Source organism: Acanthisitta chloris, unplaced genomic scaffold (genome assembly GCF_000695815.1).
Source record: "Acanthisitta chloris isolate BGI_N310 unplaced genomic scaffold, ASM69581v1 scaffold1079, whole genome shotgun sequence".
NCBI classification, from domain to species: Eukaryota; Metazoa; Chordata; class Aves; order Passeriformes; family Acanthisittidae; genus Acanthisitta; species Acanthisitta chloris.
Window position 1 is genome coordinate 69,607 of NW_008690600.1, and position 23,367 is coordinate 92,973.

Sequence of the window (23,367 nt, forward strand, 5' to 3'; positions counted from 1 at the left end):
CCACAAACATTTCTGGCAGAAAGATCACTTTATAGAATATTCATGGGCAACAAGTGGGAAAGAAGGTAAAGGTAATTTGGGTTTGTGATGTGAGCCAATCCTTGCTGGCTATCCAGCCACTCCATGGAAGGATTTAGGGAAGATGGGAAACACAGGAAGGTGTGACACAAGTAATTTGTTACAAGCTATTGCAGAATACAAGCAACCAAAAACAAAGACCAATGATGCAGCAGTGAAATGTGGGCAAAGAAGAGACAATAGGCAACATGGTGGTGGCCCAAGCAGGAACAACACTATTCCAGGTTCAGACTGGACAGGGCTTTATTGGACCTGCCTCACATCTAGCTGTAGGTCACAAAGTGGGAAATTTCACCCAACTGGGCAACAGATCCTGCACAACACGAACAAGTTAAGGTGAAAACCAGAATTCTGAACAAAAGATGGTTGTTGAGCAAAAAGCTATTAATAGTGCTGGGTTTTATCCCAGAAATATTGCGTAAAGTGGCACAATTCACATCCCTTCTCTGTGCTTCCATTTCCTCTCTCAAAGATCCCACTTAATATATTTGGGGCAGGGACTGTGTCTTGTTATGACTCTGTGCTGTGAATAGCACAAGGGGAACAATGCTGCAGCCAGGACCTCTGGATGCCACCACAAATGCCAGTTTTAAGCAGCAGTGACAACAAGCAGAAGGAGTTTGAGATCCAAGGAAGACCTGAGAAAAGGCAGGGCACAATTTGGATTTCACCTTGTAGTATGAGCATGGATGGTTCCCATCTCCATACAGGAGTGACAGGGAAAAGCAAGGAAGCAGTGAAGCTGGACCAGCGACAATGGTCTCTGCCCAGACACTACAGCTTGAGCAAAATTCCTCCAGAACTGCTCCTCTCCCCTTCACCATCTCCTCAAGCCATCCTTGAATGGCTCCATGCAGAGGAACACAACCATCTAGAACCCAAAAAAGGACATCTGAGGCACACTATGAAAGACCTGATGGAAATAGTGGGGTCTCCTCTGACGGGGTACATTTTTGTAGGAAATGCTCAGTCTAAATATCCTATGTATGTGACTTCATTTCTGATAAATGTGTAGAAGGTGGAGAGGTGCTGAGATGCTGGATAGTCCTTTGTGTCTACAGAATCAACCTGGAAAGGTCCAAACACATGGTTCAGGGGACAACAATCAGATGATTACAAGAATAAGCTTGGAAGAACCACTCAGAACTTGAGTAGACCACATCCCTGCCAGATCCCCCCTGCTCTCCCCACTGAGGGGGGATCTGCAACATTCATCCAACTCACCAGGATCCAGACACAACCCAACCTTGTACTGCACTGCATCCCAGAGTGCCCCAGGATCAGGATGACTTCTAGGTTATACATGATCCCAACCTCACAATCTCGGCAACAGTTGGATCCCCTCTGGAAAAAGGCCCAGGGTCCCTGCCAGAAAGGCTGTCAGTATGGGGCACTAGTTAGCAGGTGACAAGGAACCCAGTCACACTGTCAGCTACTGAGACCTGTGAGGCTCCTCTTGTCCCCAAATGCAGAAGTGCTGTTCCATCATTCCAAAGATGTACCTCATCTCTCCTTTTGTCTTGCCCTTTACACTGCCTCTTCTTTCCGCTTTCTTCTCCCTGCCCGTGCCAGCTGCTATCAACCACAGGTAACCAAAATTGCTCATCTTTGTCCTTCCTGTCTCAATTCACCTTGGCTGTGAGGTGGATGAATTTTTCTTTCCTTTGCAAAATCAATGATCTTTAAAACCTTGAATGACACTCTTAAGCTCCTCCTTTCATTTCTGGAGGTGCTGACTACCTCTCACATTTCACTGAAGAGCTCCCAGCAGCCTTGTCTCCATGAAATCGAGAGGGCCTGAATCACCCTCTCAGGCAGACATCTGAATCTTGGTGCTGCTTTTCTGATTTTCTGCCAGTTTAGGATGGTGCCTTGGGAGGACACAGTTCAGAAATACTTCAGTGCTGCTTCAAGGCTGTGTGGCTAGCTGGTCACACCTTCTCCCTGACTTCAGGATGCTGAAGCTGAGTTTCCACTGGTACTCACATCCCATGAAAGGTGACTGCTCATCACCCTCCTGTGTCAGCCTCCTCCCTCAAGCCTGAGACACCAAGAGAAGAAAGCCTTTCTTCTCACCTAGATGGTGGTGTTTGTAGTTACAGGACCCCCATACACACACAGAGGAAAGATCCATCCCAGATTTTGTAATTACAGGACCCCCATACATGTAGAGAGGAAGAATTAGCTTTTCTAATAGTGCTTTTGAGCAAGGACCTACACCAGCAGTTACCTGGCTCTCATCCTAAGCCAGATCATGAAGATGGAAAATCACAGTCAAGCACAGCCTACACTATTATGCTTCTTATCTAATTTTTCAACTTGTGCCCCTCCCTTTGTAATTTAGTGGCAAATAAATGTCTGGACAAAATATCAGCTAATTAACTGGGAGCGTCTTTGTGAACACGAACAAAAGCTGAAGGGACACCTCAGACAGGATCACACGCCAGCCCTGCCCTGTTAAGGATATTCCAAACAACCTTCCCAGGTAACTAACAACAAACAGATCCCACGTCCTGAGAGTACTCACAGACTCCCTGGAATCACTGCAGGAGCCCAAGGAGACGCAGCAGAGGTTAACTCTGTGCAACTCATCACGAAGGGCCGCAATTGGCACAACTCTAGCTCCCAAGGCTACACTCTCCTTCACTCCCCTGACAATTCGACACACTGCTGTTTATCCTAATCCATTGTTCATGGTCTTCCCCACCCAGTTGTCAGCCCATGTGATGTTCTCCTGTCCCTACCAACTGGAATTAATTTGGGGTGCTAGGGCTCTACCAAGAGATTTCACTCAAGTCTAGATGCTAACAAAGTACTACCTGCAGTCATAAGGGTGTTTTGTGCTTTTATCAGACAGCCAGAGTAAACAAGCAAGCCATCCCATTTTTCTAGGGCAGTTGGCTCAGTGATCCTCTAAATAACAGGCAACTTTGAGAGGGACATCCTGGTCAGCAAGGACTGTTTATCAACACAAACTTATTCTCCCAGAACTTCCCTCTACTGACTTGTTATGTAAAGCTGATGCTGCGAAAACATTCAGCTGAACTTAGGTCAAGAGAAGATGGCTTTTGAAAGCCTTCCAATGGTTCATTTGCAATAAATGGCTGAGGAATAAATCATTTCAGCCCTGATGAGTTCTCAAGCAGCCAGCTCTGTTAGCAGGGTGACTACAGCAGCAAAGAACAGGGGAAGGCTCCGGTGACACATGGGGACTCATGACAGGTACAGACACATGACAGCAGCCAGGGAAGACCACCACACTGTGGGAGAGGCTGCCACGTTGGGTCCGACCATGCTCCGTGCTAGACAGGGACTTATATACTTCATGGCAGCAAGTATCACTTACTCCTTTTGAATACTTCCCAGTGGGGAAGTCTTCTGCACTCTCATGGACAGAGCTGGTTCTCTGCCCTGATGCCCAGAGGGATAACCCCCACGTGCATTTTTCCCAAGTTTATCCAGCTGACAGCATGCCTATGCTTCATGTAAATGTCTCTGCCTTTCTGCCAGTCCTGCTATGCTCTTGTCTTCAGTGACTGCAGTGACAACAACTTCCAGGGGATGCCGATGTGCCAAATGAAACCAGCTGGGAGCAGCTAGGGATGTCTGGGCTTCCACCTTTGGCCTCCACAGAGACACAGGGAATGCTAACTGTACATGACTTTCTGTACTGTCATGGTGTTCCTTAGCCTTTCAGAGACCTCAGATTTCAATCCTGTGAGGTTCAAGTTGTTTCAGGGTCCCTTTCACTGCTCCTAAATGCAAAGGACCTCCATCCACCAGCAGGAGTCGGGATGGGGACCACCCTCATGCCTCTGCCTCCAGCTCAGGAGGCACAGTCCACCCATGGACCACCTTCAGCTCTGCACAGAACCATTTCCCAGCATCTCAGGTTTGGCGTGGTGGGGCTGAGACAGTGCTGGAGGGGTGGATTTGAGGAGAAGGCTTCAGGAAGCTTCATGCTCTTGAACAGGAGGGAGACAGAGGAAAACAAGGGTGGCCAGTCCGATAGCTCAGTGAGGACCATATTCATGGTCTACAAAGCAAAGGACCACAGCTCCAGGTACCTCCTGCAGCACCCTGCCCCAGGATTCTGCTGGCTCATGTGGACTGCAAACACAGTGCAGAAGGACTGCTGACTCAGGGCAATTCACTGAGTTGAGTCCCAGGCTGCTCTGACAGGTTTGGACTCGAGCACCTAATTCAAGCCCAATTCTGAGCAAGGAGGACTGTCAACTCAGGCTGGTTTGCGCTGCCTCTCTATTCAGTGTGGCTTCTCCAGAGGGTACCAAGAAGCCCTGAGGCAGGCTGTGTTCTGGGGCAGTCCCTTTTTCCTGGGTGCACAGGGAGCCTGAGAGAACCAGCCTCACACCCTAACCCCTCACCTCCTACGTAATGCTAACCCAAGGCCAGCTCAGAACTGTGCTCCACAAGAGCCCTTGGCTGCTCAGGTCAAGACCAGCTGTTCCACCAAGTCCAGATGGTTAAAAATATCAGTATTTTTCTGCAGAATAAGAGGGTTTAAGACAGGACTCTGGTGCAGAACAGTTCTTTCCCTTTAAATTCACACCCTAGGCCAAGCATGTTTTGCAAGAGCCTCCCTGTGCAGACAAGCCCTGAGGCTCCAGCGTAGAAAAATGCTGCTGCTGGGGGAAGCACCCAAGCCACTCTGAGGCCAAGCCCCCACTACTGCAGCGAGGCAGCTGCAGTGCCTGCATGTGGTGGAAGAGATGGGGCTGGCTCAGAGACATGGGGCCCTCCATCTCTGGAGGAGACTGCAAATATGAGATATTCAGTGCCTCTTTTGACCTGTAAAAAAGAGTAAGAAGAGAAAAAGGAAAAAGGAAAAAGGAAAAAGGAAAAGAGGAAAAAGGAAAAAGGAAAGGAAGAGAGGACAGGCAAATGCCACACACACAACTCTACTCACTTGGAAATCATGAACTGGGCCTCTTCTACTTCTTAAAAATGGTAATATTGAGTTAAGCAGAATGAGCTACCCACCCAGAGATGTGCTTGAGGCTTGCTGTTACCTTTGATATTGTGAATGATTAGGGCCCATAAAGGACACACTGTCTGGCTCTGTCCTGTGATGACAAAGGATAAGAGAAATTGGAGAGTCCCAGAAAATAAAGCAAGCACAACACCTGGGGCTTTACGGGAAATACCAGATTATCACAGTTCTGGCAATAAAACCCAAACTGTTGGCAGTGCTTCAGATTACAGCTGATCCTTTCTGCCCTTCTAAACCCCCAAAACGAACAAGACACCTACCTAACCCCAGAAGAAAACCAGAGCTGTGAGTCACACAATCTCCCTCAAACACCGACTCAAAACATTACCAACACAGAATGTTACAACACATGAAATGAGCAATGGCCCTGCCAACACAAGGCTGCTTCTTAAAATTGCATGGCCTGCCCACATTTTCTAAATATAGGATAGACAAGGAAACCTCTCCAGAAGCACTAATAATCCAACCAACCAACCAACCAAGTACATGCTATGTGGACAGAGATGGTTTTGAAAGCTGTTATCAACATATCTCCATTGCACAACATTTGTTTGCCACTCCTGCTTTCTCTTCTGCCCATCAGCAGCAGGTAAAATGGATAAGCGTGACCACAAAAAGGAGCAATTCCCTGAACTTCAGTTTAGGAGAGTCCTAAGCAACAAGAGCAGCATTGCAGCTGCTTGTCTGCAGATTCGGGAGGGCAGACTTACACCTGGGAGTGTGCCAGGAGAGGAGCTAGAAGTATTACTGAACAAAACTAAAGCTTGTGACATCTGTGGAAGCCAAGGTCACTTGTCATGGATGGGCAGGGGATGCAACACCCACACTCTCATCAGCAGGGCAGATCAGCACCCCTGAATCCTCCTCAACAAATGAGCTGAGAGAGGAGCACCGAAGAGGCAGAAGCATGCACTGCAGCCAGGACTGAAGGACTAGCTGCTAGGGCTACACAGCCCAAAACTGTCCTTACTGCTGCTTCACCGACACTCCTATCCAACAGCACAGCTTGTTCAGGATGTGTTTGTGTACCATGAGGGCAGTGCAGACTTCACACCAGAGAGAAAGGACCATTTCCCTAGAACCTTTTTCAATTGACAGGTTTTCTTTGGTTATCAACAAATCTCTTCACCCTTATGCCTGAAAGTGCACAACCATGAATCAGGAAAGCTGAGTCAGATCCTCAGCCTCATTGTGCAGGAACAGGCTGCTGCTGTGAGCCTCGGTGCCACCACAGCATGGGATGGATGGGCACTGTCCTTCACCCCTGGCCTCCCACAGGGAACTTCAGTGTTCATTTTACCATCATCTAAAACCATTCCTCCAGATTTTTACCATTTTCTTCCCAAACCACCAGCATATTTGCCAAGATACTTATAAGGACAAAGGGGAATGATTTTAAACTGACAAGAGAGTAGGTTTAGATTGGCTGTTATGAAGAAATTGTCCCCTGTGAGGGTGCTGAGGCACTGGCACAGGTTGCCCAGAGAAGTTGCGGTTGCCCCATCCCTGGAAATGTTCAAGGCCAGGTTGGACAAGGCTTGGTGCAACCTGGTCAAGTGGAAGGTCCTTGGTCATAGCAGTGGGGTAGAACTAGATGAGCTTTAAGGTCTCTTCCAACCCAAACTGTTCTGTGATTCTACAATTCAAGATGTCTCTCCTGAAATCCACCCAAGTTTCTTCATGGGGTCCCAAACCATAATACCCAGAAGTTTACCAGGTCTCTCCCTTGATCCAAATGTGCCCCTCCTGAGATGACCTTTCTAGGGGAAAAGGTTCAGATTCTACACAGACTATTCATACCTGGAAGGCCTGGGAGAGGCAACCGAGGACTGAGGGGGAAATGTTTTTTCGAGCAGAGAAGCAGGAGGGACACTTTTATACACACACTGCTTTTGGTACAGAGTCATCATTTCATGTAAGATCCAGGGTAATTTTTGGAGTGGGCTGACTCTCTTTAACTTGATCATATAACTGGCATCTCTGCAGTGTCAGGACCCCTTCTTCAATGCAAGTTTTAGCTGTGTTTGTTACCCCAGAGCTAGGAGGAGAGTTTATTTTAGCATTCATTAAACGTGCCTCTCACGCAGCCTCTCAGCACAAATACAGAACCTAATCTCATTTATTGACAAATGTGAAGCAAAATACACTTCCATGCCAAGGAGAAGTTCATTGCATTCCTTGTCCTTGCCCTTCAGGCAAAAGCCTGAATGAGCAGATGAAACCGGCACCATCTCCACAAGGGAAACGAACTGCGCCCTGGGCAGGAGTGATCAGGCAGACTCCTGGCCTTTGAGAGACATCCTGCCCTGCTCCAGCACCTCCACCCATGGATCTGGGACCTGTTAGCAAGGCTTTACAAATCACTTTAACACCTCAGACATTTTCAGGCAACCGAGATTCACAACACAAGATCTGCAGCTTGCTTGGCTCGTGGCAGAAGCCACAGAGCCCAGTGCTGGGATATGGTGTGATGCAGAGCTGATGCTGCTGCGACCATGAGGGATGACAGCACAGGCACAGGAGTAGGATGGGCTGGCTCTGAAAACATGCTGCTTGAGGAAGCTCTGCCTTGCACTGCCAGCTGTCTGTCCAAAGGAGAGCAATGTACCCACAGCAGCCACTAGTGTGACTCCCAAGCCTGTTACCCCACCAGTATTCCTCTTGCTCCAAGCTCTGCAATGGAAGTCAGGCAGGTGGGTTGGGTTTTTTTGCTTTGTAATGCAGCTGAGGTTTCTCTCCTGCAGAGAGCAGCAAGTTAGTATAGGTGCATCTGAAGCTGCTTACCTTGCGTGCAGGACTGTGCTTGCAGCTGAAAGATTCTCCCTCCCTCCCTCTGCCCGGCCCAAACTCTGCATTCTTCTCTACCAGCCCTGTCCCACTCACCTGAGCTTGGAAATGGGCACAGGAGACAGGCACCTGAACACTCATGTATTGCAGGAGGGACATGGCCAGGTTCAGGAGAGCACCTTTGCCTCAGTTCCCTGGCCTGGTACCTCCCAAGAGCATCCATAGCCAGTTCCCTGCTGGGTACTGAGCTATTTGCTGATCTGCCTTCTCAGCTCATCAATGTGGGCAATACCAGGTGCTCCGAGTAGACGCCACAAACCCAACACCAGTACTTCTCCTGGAGTTAGACCAGTTTGCCCTCAGAGCAAGGAGCAGTCTCTCCAGAAGCACTTAGGCTGAGAGATGGGAAACAGCTTGAACACAGAGCTCTTTTTGTGTGCTTTGAGCCAGAGATGTAGCCGGTGAGCACAGGAGTTTTGTCAATGATTTGACTGGAGGAAGAGGTGTACAAGAGGCATACATGGAGCAACAGGGTCAGTACAGGCTCTCCCAGAGTAATGTGCTAGCTAAAACGGCATCTCCACACTCCCAAAGAGCTTGAGCACATCAGGAACCAGGGGATTCCTGCAAAGTTCCATGGACTTCAAAGTGGAATGAAAAATTCATGTGAGCACAAACATATGTACACACGTACACACACACAGCTTCAGAGCGGAATAAAGTCACAGCCTTCAAATCAAAAAGGTGTTGAAAGCCAGAGGGTTGGATGCTCAGCTGGTACATATCACACATACACCAACAAAGCCAGGGGAGATAGGGCAGAGAAACATCTGCTGGCTGATGGATTTCAACCTGATTTTGCCCTCAGATTAAGCAAATGTGCCAATTCTGACACCAAAAAGGGCCCTCTGAAGGGCTTCCAAACATCAGTCAATGATGTAGGAAACCTGTTTCAAATTTGGGGGGTGTTTGGTGGGTTTTTTTTAAAAACAAAACACTAAAGCACCTGACTTCGGTGTACTTTTAAGGTAAATTAAAGTTTCACTGCTTCCCTAAAAGCACTTTTTCTGTCCATCTCACACATTTGTAGCTGTCTATTTTTCTGAGCTGTCTACCACCGAATCTCAGACTTGGAGAGCAAATGTAGTTCCCTTCCCTTCCACATCCTCACCACGGATGAAAATCTAGCAGAAAAAACTGGGCTCTGACTTCCATTGTATTCAAAATGTTAAGGGTATAGTAAGGATGAGACAAGCTCTAAAAGAGCTCCAGGACCACCAGACTCCTCAGAAGTTTGATCACCCCATTACCATAGGGACAGCCTTGCATGGCTTATTGACCTCCTCTGCAAAGCACCTCTTCCTCCTATTGAGGAGCTCTTGCCTTCCTGACATGTCTGAACTTAAAATTCTTTATAAGGACTGATGACTGAGTCTGCCAAGCCTAATTACCAGAGTTATTAATTACCTAAGATGTTTAATTTTTACCATTATCTCTTGTATTTGTTGTTACAATTTGAAACATCTCAAAAATGCAACAACACAATGCTGAGAGGAGATCACCCCAGGTCACATTGGTTCTAACACCACTTGCTGCCTGAGGCACAGCACCAGAGCCAGGACAGTGACTCGGCCAGGAGGCTGCACATGTCTCACCCTGCTCTGGACACTCCCATGGGACACTGAGGGAACTGGCACTTTTGCTCCAACCAGTCCATTGTGGGTCCGATGAGAGCTTCCCTCTTGGGCAGAGTCCCATGGCCCAGTCATGTGAGTTTTGTTCTCCTGTTCCAGACAGGAGGTCAGTGCAGCAGGTGATGCATGTCTGAGCTCCAGCCTGGGTGGAGAGGCCTTCGCCCTCCCCAAGCACCTCTGCTGCCAGCACACCCCTCCGGCTCAGCGGTGCGGGAGGATCAGCAGAGGGTGACCAGCTGCCAGGACAGCACATGCTAAGGAACCAGGGCAAGTTGTTTGATGCAGCACTGAGGGAGCTTCTGAGTGAACCAGGAGTGGTGGGGGGTTCTACCCAGCTTTCTGCTGCCCTCAGCCTTGTCCTCAGTGGCACAGATGCAGCTTTCCTGAAAGAAAGCTCCCGGTTAACTCATGGCCTCTGCCCTGAACACAGTCTCCAGCATGGAATGGGCATCCAGCCTTTACTGGGACTTTATAGCCCTGTGAAGGGCTTTCCTTCTCAACCAAAACAAATGGCCTGGATTTAGGATCCTAGTCATGAGCTGCAAGCTCAGCTGCTCTTGAACTTAATTTCTTCAAGTTCTCCTCAAGAGACACTATGTTTTTTACCAAGCTTTGCTACCAGACGAAAACAAACACACCCAAGCAGAAGCTATATGTTGCCCAAACCTTCACTCATTGCATATTTCAAGAGCATGGCCTCACTCTAACAGAGCTCTCAGGCACTGGAAAAGGCACAGGGTCACACAACCCCCATGCTGTACACCCCTTCTTATGCACCTGAAAGCATTCATTGGAGTCCAAAGGAAAAGGAGAAGGGGACAGGGGAGCAGGAGGCTCATCTCCTCCCCACTCACTGCCTCTGGACTTATGCCACAGAATTGGGATGTAGGTCTTCACGCTCATCCTGGACTAGTCTCATCCCACCTCCTCCAGTTGGTTTCCAGCTACAGTCCCATTACAGCTCAGCACTGAGCCAAGACTGAGGATCAGAACAGTACTCAGAGCAAGAGGCTGGCAGTCCAGGTGCAGGAGGAAGGATGACAGAGCCAGGCTGCTCATGGCAGCACAACTTTCCTTTAGCTGTGTTGCACCTGGGGCCCATCACATTAACAAGGCAGGAGAATGAGCTGAGCACATGACCTCAAAGGTCGGCAGCCCAGATGTTCCTCCTCTCACCAGAGACTGCCTTTCCCAGGTTACTTACACTCACCTCCAAAAAGGGATTGGAAACGGGATGCCCAGGGCTCTGACTCACCAGCTTTTGGATCCATAGTGGGATTACTTACTAATGTAGAGTTCTGCTCTGTCCTGCCCCTCTGCCTGGCATTTCTATCCCTGTAGTCTGCCTGAATGGAGAGACAGGTTATTCCTCAACCCTGCTGGGTCTCTCTCCCGTAACTCTTCTGTATTAACACCTGAGACCATGAGCCACAGACAGTGAAAGAACAGAGCTGCATGCTCATTTATCAATCCCTCCTCCAGCAGTGCGAGGGAGCTCCAGGAAACACCAGAAAGCAGCTGGGACATACAACCTCTTCCTTTACCCCAGTATGAATCACTAGAGCTTGTGAGTCAGACCCCCTCCGTTCCCAAAGCTGAGCAAGTTTCTGCATGCTCACCAATGCATGGTAACTGGCCACTTGCATGCTCTGAGCCACATGGAACACCAATCCATAAGTTTAGCCTGTGGAAAGAGTCTAGTGAAAACATGCGTGCGGACAGATCCTGAAGCACAGCTGACATCTGGTACCTTGTGTGTCTGGGTGTTTATAGAAAACAGAACTGCTACTGTAGGATATCCGCTGTGGGTTATCCTTCTTGTAAACAAACCTTTTGGCTATTATTTCTAAGAGCTCATTAGAACTTGAGTCTTTCCTATGAACAGAAGACAAGGACATTTATTCTTGCATGCTCACCCTGCAATGTGGACATAGCTCACACAGAGGTGCCTCGGCCAGCAGTGAAGCAGCTGTTTTGGTTGCATGACTGTTGAGTATCTTCAACAGCACAAGCTTCCAGCACACAGCCTGCACCCAGCATCTGCAAGGCACTTCCACATCCCTCTCCAAACTCTGTGCAAATGTGGCAGCACTTGAAAGCATCCCAAGCTGGCAGACCTGGTCAATGTACACCTGCTTCTGCTGCAATCCCACTGCTGGCCTGTGCCCAGGAGTGCCTTCCTCCTTCAAACCTTGGGAGTTTCAATTGCGATACTCTTCTGCACAACCTTTCTACCAAGTTCTGACTCATCTGGGAACAGAGGTCAAGCCAGTTCCTACTGAAACATGAGATACTCTCTGCAGAGACTCTTCACCTGCACTCCAAGTAGTTTTCCAGCATTAACGATTGCCATGGGCAGTTCAAGAGAATGCACAATCCCTGTGCTGCCAGCTTGTTCGCACTGACGAACAACAAAAACCCTAAGCACACGCAATGTTTTCCTCACTACCAAATAAAAATAAGAGAGAATGCCTGGAATTGCTGGGGAATTTAACCAATCAAATGCTTCACATTTCTCTGGTCTTTTCTCCCCAAGTAACTTCACAAAGTACAGATGAAACAGAGCCTTTCCAACCTGCTCCCTGCCTACCCCACTATCAAGGCTTCCTCCAGTCCTTTTGCTTCTCCTCCCACCTGTCACACTGTGAGGCTGGAGCACTAGCCTCCTAATCCCCTGCCACAGTTCTGGCTCTGCTCAGCTCTGCTCTGAACTTTGACATTGGCCCTGGTCTTTGTCCCACTTCCCCAAAGACTACCCCAAATCTTTCAGAATGTGCCAGGGCAGCTTCTTTTGCACTCACAGTCTTGCCTCATTGTCAAGTCTCTGACTGTCCTAAGCCATCCACTGCCTGATAAAGTACATCTTCTTTTGCAGTGAGGAAGTTCTCTCCCAGACCTGACATTTGCCAGCGTTGTGGGAGCCTTATACGTTAATTTGTGGGTCTGTTCCTACATCCTTCAGCTCACGTAGTCCCTGCAGGGTGTGCCCTCCACGTGTGCTGGGTGGGACACAGGCTGTCTATTTTTCAATGCATGTCACAAACATCTAAAAGAGGGATCATGATGGTTTGTCTTCATAGGTGGACACCATCTCCCTCTGGAGGCCTTCACAGGCTCTTCCCACTGGCTAGAGCTGTAGCCAAGGCACTCACTTAAGGACAGCTGCATTGCCAGAGGCATAAAAATGTGAGTTTAGGTTAAAGATAGCCCTTGTCCTGAGAACAAAGCTAGCATTTCACATGAGATCAGCAATCCTCTTTCACACATTCACAGAAGCCAAAACAATTGTGTTAAAAGCCACAGTGGAAGAAGAATCCTCTCCTCCCCTGAGTCTGAGACCTCAGGGGAAATCTAGCACACCCTGTGGCACATGGATGCTTTTTCCTGAAACTACTGTTTCCTCCAAGAGGTTTTTCTGCTGCTCTGATTCACTGGCATTGATGAGCTTTACCACCTGGAGCAATTCCCCCAGAGCAGCTGGTAGGGCTAGGAGATCACCTCTGGAAGTTGGGGAGGGGGGGAGTCTTTTTCAGTGCCAGAGCTGTCCTGGGGCTCTCTACAGATCACACCCCAAAGGGATGTCTGAGGATAATCTCCCATGCAGCCACCTGTGAGCACGAGGGTAGATCAAGACTGTCAGGTTGTCATAGGTATCAAAGTTTGGCCCTCAGCAGCCAGAGACTGTTCAGGGATGCAGTATGAAGGAAGAAGTCTTTGCACCTTGTTATCATTCCCTTAGTCTTCCCTGCCTGTTCCTGTCCAGATCAATTCAGCAGAGCCTGCCTAAGATTTTTGTAGGTTCCTCTTCTGTCTCCAGGTCCGAGGGGTCAGCACACCCCATTTGCATGGAAATTCTACAGCCTGGGAAAAACAGAGAACACAAATTCCCATGGCAGTGCCCTGCCAGTTGACTCACGTGTGCCAGGGCTGAGTTTTGCATCAGACTGAGCATACTGGAGAGACAGACTGAGGTCCAGCCACAAGCTGAAGAAACAGTCCAGAGTGCAGCTGCCCAGGGTGAGGGTCTTTGTACCAGGACTGAGGCATCTGGTCAGAGGTGACTGGAGGAGGTACTCCTCACTTTTAAAAGTCCTTTTAGGGAAGCATTGCTATGGTGCCCCTTAGATCTCATGGCAACAGTGATCCATGATGGAAAAGGTGTTTATTTACAGGTTCCATGGGAAACAACCAACCCAACCCAAAGTGGAATTTGATTCAGGGGCACCACAGACAACCAAGTGTCTTCCTCCCGTAGACCCACAGAGCAGACAGTGGGCAACCTTTGCAGCAATACAGGGAGAACAAGAGACCTGGACCTAAGCAATCCAGATAACAAGGAATGCAATAGAAGGATGGTGGCCATGCCGTGCAAGTCAAACACAGAACCTCTCCTTTTTTTTGGCTGAGGTACAGACAGGATCAAGGCAAGCATCACAATTCTGCTCTGGATCCATTAGTAGGGAGAAAGGGGGGTTGCACTCTGGCCAAGGCATCCAGTTGTGGGATTTATATGTGATAAAACAGCCTGACAATGTGTCTCAGCAGAGGACTCGGTTGTCAGCATGAGTAGCTACAGGTTAAGGCTCTTTCCATGTTCCTCCTAAGGCAGTGAGCTGCTGCAGGGCTTTGACGTGGCACTACAGAACAGACTGTGGTCTGACCCCTCAGCTCACACCTGGTCCTTATCTCCACATGCTGTGCCCATGGCCCTGCCATGGCCCAGGTGGCTGCTTCTTTGGCAGTCCCAGTTCACCTCATGCCCTAACTGTGCCCAAGGCAGTGCCTCTCAGTCCCACCACCCAGCAGAGAAGATGCCCATTATGCAGCACTGCCCTGCCCCCTCTGTGCATTTCAGAGGCAGGGACAGGGTGATCCTGACCATGAATTGAGACAGTCCCCAACTCCTGCACCCTTCTGAGCCCCTTGGGCAGAGACAGTCATCTTCAAGCAGCTGTTGCCTCTGCTTGGTGGTGTCAAGCATCCCATCCTGAAGCCATCCCATAAACCTTTTGCCAGATCCCACAGCAACAGCTATGGTCTGATGTCATAAGCAGGAGATCACGTGTGAGGACAACCTGCCACAGCATCAGGATCTGCTGCCAATCCAGCAGCTCAGGGCAGAGCCAGTGGAGGAGCCCCTGGACTGGGCACAGCAGGGTGATGGGTCCCCAGGTTCAGAGTAAAGGGATGGAAAAAGAAAGGGGCAAATCCTGCCACCAGTGATGCCAGTGCAAAGCTGAAACAAACCTGTTCAAGTCAAGAGCAGCCACTAGCACCATGGTAGCAGGACCAAGAGCAGAACTGCATCGAGGGGAGTGAAGAGCTAGACTGACAGGCTCAGAGCAGGACCTGGTCCAGCTTGTAGCCTCTTTTAACACTGATAAAACACAAAGCCTGACAGAGTTGCTGCTCTGTCCGAATGCATTGCCAGATAAACTACAGAGAAGAAAGAGCCCAGGATAATCCCTCCCTGATACCATGACAGAGAAAGGAATTACACTGGGCTGCATTACCACCAAATCTTCTCTATCTTTCCAAGACAGTTCTTGTACTACCCATGTACTCAGGAATCAAACTATATCAGTTAAAACATTTAATCCTGGCAATATCATAAATATTGCCTTACTCAGTCAGCAAGGAACAGCCAGATCTCCTCTAAGGAACAGTCTGGTTTCACGAATAAGCAGAGCAGCAACGAGTGCACGTGTCTTTCACTACAAGTCAATGCAGTTACCTCAAAAAGTGAGGCTGTAACTTAAATCTGACCTCTGAGAGTTGATCTGCCTCAAGTAACAATCCCTGTGACTCTCCAAAATAGTGGCTTTGGATATTTACCTCAGGAAGAAGCAAGGAAACAACAAACTGAACAGCAAATCACAGCACACCAGAACCCCCAGAGAATTATCACAGACCCCCTCAATTCCTATATCACTGTGACAGGAGCCAAATATTGCTCTTTATGAAAGAGTACATTGCCCTGAAGTCTTGGGGCTGTGGATATTTAAACAAAACAAAACAAACAAACAAAAAAAAAAGAAAACAAACCAAAAAAAAGGGAAAAAAATCAAGAGAGAAGGTGAAGAAGAAAGCAGACCTGTAACAAAAGCAGACCTGTAACAGCACAAAATATGAATGAGATGCAGAGATTTGCACACTCGCCTGGCAAACACTCCCTGGCATTTGCACCCTCATGCAACCCACAAGTACTTTCCTGCTGGCTTCTCTCTTCTTCCTTTAAGTAAAATTTGTTAAAATGGGAAGTACCTTTTCCTGGGTCAGGTTCTCTTTCCCCTTTTTTCCCTTCTTTGTTCTTTTTGCTCTTTCCTTTCCCTTTTTTCTTGTTCTCAGACATTCTGCACAAGTGTTTACAGTCTCAGAAAAAGACAGTCCACACCAGATCTATATGCCCCACGACTGCTACTCCAAATGTTACTTGCCAGCTGCAACTTCCGACTGTTCTTATATTGTTTCTGACACAGACAACACCCACCACTGGGTGGAGAAGCAAAACTTTAACCGTTTGCTCACTGCTCCCAGTTGGCTGAAGAGATGCACTGGGTTGTGGTGGGAGGGTAAGGGGAGCAGTGCTACAGGACAGGAGAAGCTCTCCTGAAAGTGTCTTGGACACATGAAGTCCAGAGGTGGTTTTCCATTTGCTGATTCTGTCTCTGGCTGAAAGCAAGTTCTGAACAGCTTCTGGAGCATCATAGAAATAAGTGTTTTGGGGAGCCACTGGGGTTCAGACAGTGATACACAAGAAGTAGTGAAGCCTAAAGAAAAGGGCAGAGGTTTGCCATCCATTCTCATTTTCCTTTGACCCTGCAGAGAGGTTAAGTTGACCTTTCTCCTCCTCTTGTTGTTCCCACCATAAATCAGAATGATTTCACCTGCCCTTGCACCCAGCTCTTCGGGGTCCCAGGAGGTCTTTCCAAAAGCTAGGAATAACTGGAGAACCCTTACCTGCACTTCTCGTCTCTGTCCTCCATCTCTGGGAGCTCTAGGGGGTTGGCTAAGCCCGTGTCTTATCTGCTTGGGGGTTAACCAGGCCCTTTCCACAGGTCCACCATGAGACGAGTGACTCAGCCCGATTCCCTTCTGTGGGGCAGCCCATGCTGACATCGCCTCAAAAGTCCATCAGGATCCCCAGCTGGAAAGCCCCAGAGTACTGCCAAATCATTCCCAGATGTAGCTAAGGGCTTCAAAGGCCCAGAGGGGCCATAAGCCATAGGGCATTGGGTAGCACATTCGATCCAGTTATCCATGAATCAAATCCAGTTCCACGGCTGTGAGCAAAGTGTGTCCTCCAGAGACGTGTTCCTGCCTGGTGTGTGGACATCAAGTAAGGACCGAGGTATCAGCCCCCTCGGGATCCTCTCCCAGTGGTTAATCACCCTCATTGTTAACAATGTCTGCCTGCTCTGAAGTGGAATATCTGGCTTCACTGTCCAGCCATTGTTTCTTACTCTTGTTTTCTCCTCTAGATTAAAAAGCCCTTCAGCAACTGGTATTTTCTCCCATGGAAGTACTTACACACTGTAATCAAGTTATCCCTCAATCTTTTTTTTTTTTTGATAAGCTAAGCAGATCAAGCTTTTTTCCACTGCTTGCTGTATGGCATTTTCTCCAGCTCAGGGATCATATCTGTGGCTATCCCATTTTGCAATACCCTACTTAAGCTAAGAACACAAAAACCAGGCACTATTCCATTGTCTCTTGTGGACAGAGGCAAATATAAAGGCAAAATCCCCACTGCCACCCATTCCCAGCCTTTTAACCCCCAAGCACCACACTCAGGCACTGGGCTTCACAAGGAAAATCTGTCCCATTTTGTTCCTACTGCACATCCTCTCAAGTCCCTGCTCTGCCAGACAAAGTCATCAGGAGGAATTTCTTGCTCCTTCACAGCACCACTCTCTGTGGCAAAGCTTCATTTTGTTTTCAAGGAGATGGTGTGCCAAGCCACACTGATTACCCTCTCTAGCTTCTTTCTTCCCACTGATGATTGCAACCACATCAGTCTCTGTGTCATCTTGCTGATTTTACAAGCATGTTCACCGCCAGGTTGCGGGTGATGATGATCTCACCAGAAACACTTCACGGAATAGTGACTTCCTGCCAGAAATGGCTTTTTGCTACACAGTGGTCGATCACTTCTTCACCTGTATGTGAGGTACATAAGAGACCTTACAACACTTCCAGCTAGAGCAGAGGACATCACCACACTGAACTGCTGTGTACAGCTGTATGGTACCAGGGAGACCACCTAATCAAACCTCCTTTGAACTATAAGACAAAAGCTCTCACGTTTACTGATTTGGAGTTTGAGTCTAATATACATTGTTTTAACATAGAATCATAGTACCATAGAATGGTTATGGTTGGAAGGGACCTTAGAGCTCATTTCATTCCACTCCCCTGCCTTGGGCAGGGACACCTTCCACTAGACCAGGTTGGTCCAAGCCCTGTCCAACCTAGCCTGGAGCACTGCCAGGAATGAGGCAGCCACAGTTTATCTTGGCAATCTGTGCCAGAGCCTCACAGGAAACAATTTCTTCCTAACATCTAATCAAAACCTATTCTCCTTCAGCCTAAGGCTATTTCCCCTTGTCCTCTCACCATGTATCCTTGTGAAAAGTCCCACTCCAGCCTTCTTGTAAGACCCCTTTAGGTACTGGAAGGCTGCTATAAGGTCTCCCAATAGCCCTCTTTTCTCTAGACTCCTCCATGATTTCTCAGTCACAGGACAGTACTAGTCTATCATACTGTTTCTTTTCCAAATGCAAGGAAATAGTGGTTACTGACCACTTAGTATCTTCCAGGTCACTCTGAATGATGATTCCTTTATGGTTATTTCACTGTTTCCCTCATCACCATATTTCTCTTAGATAATATTTTTGTAAAGTCCTGTAATTCTGTACTTGAGCTCTACTTGACAGGCAATTTCCCTCCAGATGTCTTTAAGCTTGTTGTCTACAGCGTAATTCCAGATGCACATGGATTGCTACCTATTTTTCTCTTTACTAAATTTGTTAATCTTCTTACTGCTTCCAGTTGTTGCTTTCAGTGTTACCAAACTAGGATGTCTATGGGCTAAACCTTGTCCATTTTCTTGACTCTGAAATCTCAGCTTTCTTGGCCTCTGCTCAAAATAGATCCCAGTTCTCACTTATTTCCCTGAAAATGTTTTAGCACCCAATCAACTTCACTTAGTTTTCCTCAGCCTTGGGAAATCAGTTCCTTTGAATCCTCAGGAGTGTCTTGTACCTGTATGATTAGAACTCTCATCTGCTAGCTCATGTGAATGAAAACCAATCATGAGCACTGTCCCCATGCCAACCACCAGGGATTAACACAGTCATCCAAATCAATAAGCTAGCACTTACCAGGCATAATGAGGCCAAAACCACTTTAGTGTGATAACTTGGTGTTAGACCTACAGAGTTTTGAAAGACTTTGATGTTTTACTGCTAGGGATAGCTCCCTTGCCAGCACATGGCTCTCGAATGGATGTGTCTCATAAGAAACACATTTCCCTCCCTCCTTTCTTTTCTTCTGCAATTTTATTTTCATCTTGAAATATCTTTTCCCACAAGTTCCTTCACATGAAGACTGTATTTTAAGCTCCTCCCCATCATTTCTGAAGATAAACTATAGCTCTTCCTCCACTCCAGCAAATCAGTGCCTCTGTTCCTATTAAAGACACAAAGTCTGTGTGTTCTTGGGATCATCTTTCCAAAGTGCTAGTTTTTTAGCAGAGGTTTGTTAAAGTTAACAAGTGCAGCTAAGATGATGCCCTGCCTTTTTCCCCCCCTTTTTCCAAACTAATGAATAATCAAAGATTTCCTACAGCTGAACAGTGTTCAGAGGGTGAAGCTATGCAGAACTCAGTTTCAGCATCAGAAAATGAAAATTACAAGGTCTAAGAAGCAGAAGGGGCAGTGTGTGGCTTGGCTCCGCTGTTCTGAACAGCCTGGGACATATGATGGGAAAAAGCAGCACCAGCAACACCAGATACAGCTATTTTTGTTCCTTGGCACACTCACAGCTTCACCTGTGATGATATTATACGCAGATGAATTTTTGCCTTGGCAGGTGTACATCTCAATACCTTACCCAGTGCCTGGCCCCTGTCCCAGGGTAGAGATCCACCCCTCTAGATCCAGTTTTACCATCACAGACATATGGAATATACTCGCTCCTAAACAATCCCAACATGTACACACAGGAGCTAAATTCAGCATGCTATTTCAGTCCTCATGTGGCTACACTGATACAATAAAACCTGTCAATGGCAAGGGTATTCTAGTTTGGTGTCCCCAGTGCCTCATCTGGTGGTCGGCATGGATTTTAATGGCTGTGCTCTCACAAGTCACTTAATATTTCATTCCAAAATAGCTTTTAATGCTTATTGCTTTAAACAATCTCATGAAGAGTTATAACCTAAACCACTATCAACATGTGGGTTTTCTTAGTCTTTACAATTCCCCTACAGCTTTAAGCTTATAACAACAAAAAAAGAGGAGGGAAGTAATCATATAAGAGACTGAGCCATACCTTAAGCACAGCTAATTCTTGCACGAAATCCAACAAAGTGATTTTATAGCACACCGTGAGCAGCAGAGTGAGTTTACCAGGGAGAGTGTCCTTACCCTTGTTAGAATTTGTCTATATGCAAACCCAACAAGTTGGGCTCCTTAATAATCCTCCGGAGATCAGAACCGAGATCAGGTGAAAGACAACCTCCCCACCTCTTCCCCCACATAGTATCCATTGCAGTCAGAGGCTGTAAAATTACTTCTTCAAACAAAAATCCCAGATGGGCTCGGTGGAGAACGGAGTCCGCAGCTAAGAGCGACGCTGCTGCGCAGAATTCTGTCTTCTTTTCTGGGAGCATATAAGGCACTGCTCCCATGTGGAATAGCAGTGTGCTCTCCAGGGAAAAACAGCAAGGTTTGCATCTGGAAAAAAATTAATACAACACCTCCTGGCCTGATGGAGATTAATAAAAAAAGATCTGAGCCATCACTGCTCCTTGATACTCGCTGAAACGCAGACGGCAAGCCCATTCCAGCTCCTCCAGCCTCCAAATTTCAGGAGCAAAGTCAGGCGCGCACGCTCCACACACGTCTGTGGCTGTATTTACAGCAGCAATCTTGGGAGCACAATGACCCATTTTAAATCGTGGCATTCTCAAAAGCTTTCAGTATTGGCTTAACTCTGCCCTCACTGGCATCACCAGGAGGTGCCATCAGCTTCTGGGGAACCTCTGCATCATGTTACACGGACCATCCTGAACTGTCAGCTCCTGCTTAACAGTGGAGTCATCTCCAAATGGGTAGTAGCCAGAAATACTTGCACATTTTTTCTGGAAAGGTAGAATTTAAGTAGATATAGTAGGGCTGCAATCTGCTGGACACCATTACTCCATGACCCTGTTCCTACAAAACACTGCAGGCTTGGCAGAAAAACTATGGCATCATGAAAGCAGCAAAGCTGAGACTCCTGACCCAGCTTTGCAGAATCCCACCAGCAGGTTCTCTGAAGCAAAACTACTGAAGAGCAGCACAGCCCTCCTGCTGTTACTGCTCAGACAGCTCCTCCAAGTCCATGGTAGGAATCAGACCCTGGGGGTTGTCTTCTCACAAGAAGTGTCTCGTGCCAGCAGACAAGACGTTGGCACTTGCTGGACCACCAGCTCAACAAAAGCTGTGCTGTAGGTGTGTCTGCTGACACTGATCAGCTAGGAAAGGTAATTTAAACTAAAAACACCATCCTTCTTTTTGCACCTCTTGCTACCATGCAGAGAGAGAGAAAAACCATGCAACAAGTACAGCTATTTATGTATCCAATAAGGACAACTAAACACCATTTGAGCATTGCCTGATGTCCCTTCATTGCACAAATGCACTTTGCCATGCTCAGTTTCCCATCTATGTGTTCCCCAAACCAGCCTTACCCTCACTGCATGCAAGTACAGCTCTGAAATGGGACAGGTGTTGTGCAGGATTGAGACCCAACACAGCCAGCCTGAGTGGGATATTTCACATTGCATCTTCTTTTCCTTTTCATCCTTAAGGAATCAAATCCTCATTCTGACAAGATTTATCACACAGCAGTTATGTCTCATAACCATATACAGTTTTGCTCACAAAAACAAGCATGCATTATCAAACCTTATTGAAGCCCAGCTGAATTTAATTCTGAAAGCAGGCAGGAAGACAGGGAAGCAGCTCCTGAAGGTGTCCTCAACCCATTGCTGACACACTCAGCAAGTCCATCTCTTGGACACTGATGACAGAGGAGTCACTGCCAGGTTAGATAACTCCCAACCCTTGTTTGCAACTGCTCCATACAGGTGTGAAGCAGGGCTAGACCAGGCTCCACAGCTAGAGAAGAGGGGCACTATGGGGTGTTGTTATGGGGCACTGTGAGATGTCTCTCTGGGATGCTATGGGGTGCCTCTCAGGTGCCCTTTGTTGTCTGGGTGCCCTCCTACAGCAGGGATGTCACTCACTCCTCATGGCCATGGATGCTCTTGGCTGACCATACCTATAACAGACAGTCAATGCTGAGCTTGGACACAACCTCCATCCTTGTTTTGGAAGTGGCAGCACCAAGGGCTTGTGTGTGACCAGGCTCAGCAGATGGGCTGCAGTGATGGGCTTGAAATCACAGATTAACTCTTTCCATCTTGCAAACTGAGCCTCTTAGGCTGCTCAGAGCAACCCAGCTGTGAACTAGCACAAACTCACTCACCAGCCAGGGACAGCTCCAGTTAAGTTACCATGTCCATGCCCATGCCCATGAGCCAGCCCCAACACTTTAAAAGCAAAGTCAGCTCTTTACTGAGTCCTCCACTCCAGCCCTCAGCACCTCTGAAATGCTTTTCATTCCAGCTAGAGATATCTGCCATTTCCTTCAAAACTTCCTCTCTATTTCCTCCTCCTGCTCCTATAACCAACAGTAATTTTCACATGAAATCAATGAACAGGGTGTCCTCCATTCACATCTTCATCCTAAGCCTTGCAACTACATCTGGGCAGAAAAGGCCAAGAAGTTTTGTGGAAAATTCCATGAATTCTTATGATCTCTTTCTCTCTAGAGGCAACTCTGCTAAAGTGCTGAAGGCCCCTGCAGGTTATAGCCTCCCACAAAGAAATGGGAAAGTTGCTTTTAGGAATGTTTATGTTTGAGTGATAGCATGAAGCCTCTCCACCTCAGCCCTTTGCCTGCTCACAGGGTCAGTGTGGAGCTGGAGGAGTGGGAGCAGAGGCAGAGCCTGTGCATGTGTGAACCCTCTAACAAGGGGTACTAACACCTCAGCTGCTTATCTGAGTGGATCAAAGAGTGATCCCCTAAGCACTGTGCCAGACCCATGCACAACCTAGAGAGGTCTGTAGGAGGTACTGCTTACCTGCCACCACACTAACTTGTGCATTCCCTGATCATTACCCCTCCCTGTCACAGCACCTATGTATCCATTAGTTCCTCAGACCTACAGCCTCAAGGCTACTGTCCAGACCCAAGGCATGTCTGCAAAGATAAAATGCATCCAAAGCCACAGTCACATAGCCAAGGACTGAAAAGGCACATTTGATGTGTTAGATCCTCCATTCAAAAAGAGAATTTATAAAAGGTAAATGTTGGACAGGAGAAACTGAGACCACCTGGAGCAAAAATAATCAGAAACTGCTCTTGTAGTTTCCACAGATCTGATCTTGAACTAGAGGCTGCATGTAGGACATGGCAGATGTGTATGAGCTCATGAGGGTCCATGAAGCAAGGGAATTGCCAGGC

General features: G+C 47.7%; 1 protein-coding gene across 1 annotated transcript in view; it reads right to left on the reverse strand.

The window, feature by feature from the left end:
- The window catches only part of NRG2 (neuregulin 2), an 84,661-nt gene extending 68,656 nt beyond the window's left edge, over positions 1-16,005 (reverse strand). Inside the window, exon 1 of the mRNA XM_009081857.1 lies at positions 15,835-16,005. Within this exon, the coding sequence (XP_009080105.1) occupies positions 15,835-15,922 (88 nt within the window). The 5' untranslated portion in view covers positions 15,923-16,005. The remainder of the gene's footprint in view (positions 1-15,834) is intronic.
- Positions 16,006-23,367: the final 7,362 nt, after the last annotated feature.